Source organism: Colobus angolensis, unplaced genomic scaffold (genome assembly GCF_000951035.1).
Source record: "Colobus angolensis palliatus isolate OR3802 unplaced genomic scaffold, Cang.pa_1.0 Scaffold67, whole genome shotgun sequence".
NCBI lineage: Eukaryota > Metazoa > Chordata > Mammalia > Primates > Cercopithecidae > Colobus > Colobus angolensis.
In genome coordinates, this window is record NW_012120376.1 from 7577773 (window position 1) to 7580254 (window position 2482).

General features: G+C 44.7%; 1 protein-coding gene across 4 annotated transcripts in view; it reads left to right on the forward strand.

The window, feature by feature from the left end:
- RNF41 (ring finger protein 41, E3 ubiquitin protein ligase) overlaps positions 1 to 2482 on the forward strand; it is a 34757-nt gene that overhangs the window by 19963 nt on the left and 12312 nt on the right. For 2 of the 4 annotated variants that reach the window (XM_011926126.1, XM_011926125.1), the window contains exons 3-4: positions 183 to 295; positions 1135 to 1277. Coding sequence is in view for 2 of the 4 variants with exons in the window: in XM_011926123.1 (XP_011781513.1) it covers positions 206 to 295 (90 nt within the window). In the remaining 2 variants the exon portion in view is untranslated. The remainder of the gene's footprint in view (positions 1 to 182; positions 296 to 1134; positions 1278 to 2482) is intronic. The other 2 variants (XM_011926123.1, XM_011926124.1) reach the window with 1 other exon arrangement.

Here is a 2482-nt window from a genome sequence, read left to right on the forward strand (position 1 = left end):
AAAAAAAAAAAAAAAGATTTAAATTTCTTGAGTCAGCTTCCACCAAGCCAAATGACTGCTGCATAGTAGACTCCCAATAAATATTTGTTGGATAAATGAATGGATCTTGACAATGAGTTTATGTTTGTCACGTATTTGTAGGCTTCTTCTGAACTGGCCTCTGTTTGCTGTTGTCCTTTCAGGACCTGGGTTTCAGTGATGAGACATGGGGTATGATGTAACCCGTTTCCAGGGGGATGTTGACGAAGATCTTATCTGCCCTATTTGCAGTGGAGTCTTGGAGGAGCCAGTACAGGTGAGTTGGTCTGATGACAGGTTTGGTAGAGCAACAGGTAGCAGTGGAAATAGTAGAAAATATTCATGGGCAGTGGGACCCATGGGGAAGTCACTGTGTTTTTCTCTCCACCCCCACCCAGTGGAGGTTTAGGTCAAAGGAGTAATGGTGACTACAAGAATAAGGCTTTCCAGAATCAATCTAGAGGTGGATGCCACAGATATCCAGTGGTTCAGATTTTTTTCTGAGGTCACTCTGAAAGATTTCTCCTGTAAAATGGTCAGCTGCTTGTTTCTGTCTTATGATAGTAGCTGGGTAGCTTCCTTTCCTCTACAGGAACTCTTACTAGGTTCCATCTTCCTGTCCATGATTGAACTTCTGGACTCGCCTAATAAGTTCTCTCTGCATTTTCATGATGTCGTGCTTCAGGTAATCAGCCAGTCTCCCTGCAGGCCTTTCCTACCTGCCTACTATCTAACAAATAGGAAGGCCGGCCGCAGTGGCTCACGCTTGTAATCCCAGCACTTTGGGCCAAGGTCGGTGGATCACGAGGTCAAGAGCCAGCCTGGCCAACATGGTGAAACCCCGTCTCTACTAAAAATACAAAAATTAGCCGGGCGTGGTGGTACATGCCTGTAGTCCCAGCTACTCAGGAGGCTGAGGCAGGAGAATCACTTGAACCCAGGAGTAGGAGGTTGCAGTGAGCCGAGATGGCACCACTGCACTCCAGCCTGGGTGACAGAGTGAGTGAGACGCTATCTCAAAAAAAAAACCCAAAAAAACAAAAAAACAAAACAGGAAATAGGAAGTGGGGAACTGTATGTACTGACCTATTTTTTTTCCTGGGATCTACTGAAAAGACCAGCTTTTGATGCAACCATGCACTCTGCATTTTGATGTGAAAGCTGTCACCTTCAATAGGTCATTTCTCTGCCAGCCTTGCCAGACCAGAGTCAGTTGTATCATCCTGGGGCAAGTATGAGGAGAAGCTCACGATTACCAGGCAAGTACAATGAGTGAGGTGAATCCTTAAGAGTTGTATTCTCGGGACAGCATCCTCGAGGATCCTTATTGCCCTCATTCTGTAAATACCAATTAATCCTTTCTCACTCCTGGCTATCTAGAGATTATCACATTTTCCAAACCAGGAAACTAGGCAATGAGGTTTCATGGCCCTTCCCCCATTCACTGCTTACCTAACTCCCAGGGGCTCCCCTTGAGCCTTTGAGTTTATTTTTTCTCCCAGTACTCCAAAAGGAGTACTGATGCCTTGAACTGAATAAAATTCAGACTGCATTCCAATGGCAACCAGCTCTGGACCTGTCTTCTTTCTAGGCCTTTGCAATCTGCTGCCATTAGAGGCATATTAGATGGGTGTGGAGCAAGTCATCAAGTAGTAGTGTCAGGAGGTCACAGGGTGTGTCAGGTTCCCTCCTCACCCTGGCAGGGCCTTGTCTGTTTTCTGGCACTATCATTTTAGGCAAGTCACTTATGGAAAGGTGAGTCGTAGTTGGTGACAGTCTAGTCAGAAGCCACGTATCTACCTCCAGGCTTTACCTTCTGAGGAGCAGAGCAGGCAACCCTCATGATGCCAGGTTCCCGGACACATTTCTAAGGTTAGAAGGCTCCTGCTAGGGATGCTGATTTCCCCACATCATAATTATTTATTCTTTGAATAGGTGAAAAATGAATTCAGAAATCAAAATAGTATAAAAAGGTATACAGTGAGAGGTATACAGTGAGAGGTATACACTTCTGTCCTTATTAGTGTCTACCTAATTCCCCCACAGATAACTATTTTTATTAGTTTTCTTGGTATCCTTCCAGTGAGTATTAAGGCAGATACAAGCAAATATGAATAGATGTCTGCATATATATGTATTTGTATATGCATATGTATATATGAATATATCTGTGTTTTTTCACACCTCCTTTTCTTTGTTACACAAAAGGTAGCACATTCTGTATGCTTATGCAGGGGTGGCAGGTTTAGCTAGAATGGTTATAAAGAAGTTGACAGGCCGGGCATGGTGGCTTATGCTTATAATCCTAGCACTTTGGGAGGCTGAGGCAGGTGGGTCACTTGAGGTCAGAAGTTCGAGACAAGCTGGCCAACATGGTGAAATCCCGTCTCTACTAAAAATACAAAAAAAATTAGCTGGGCCGGGCGCGGTGGCTCAAGCCTGTAATCCCAGCACTTTGGGAGGC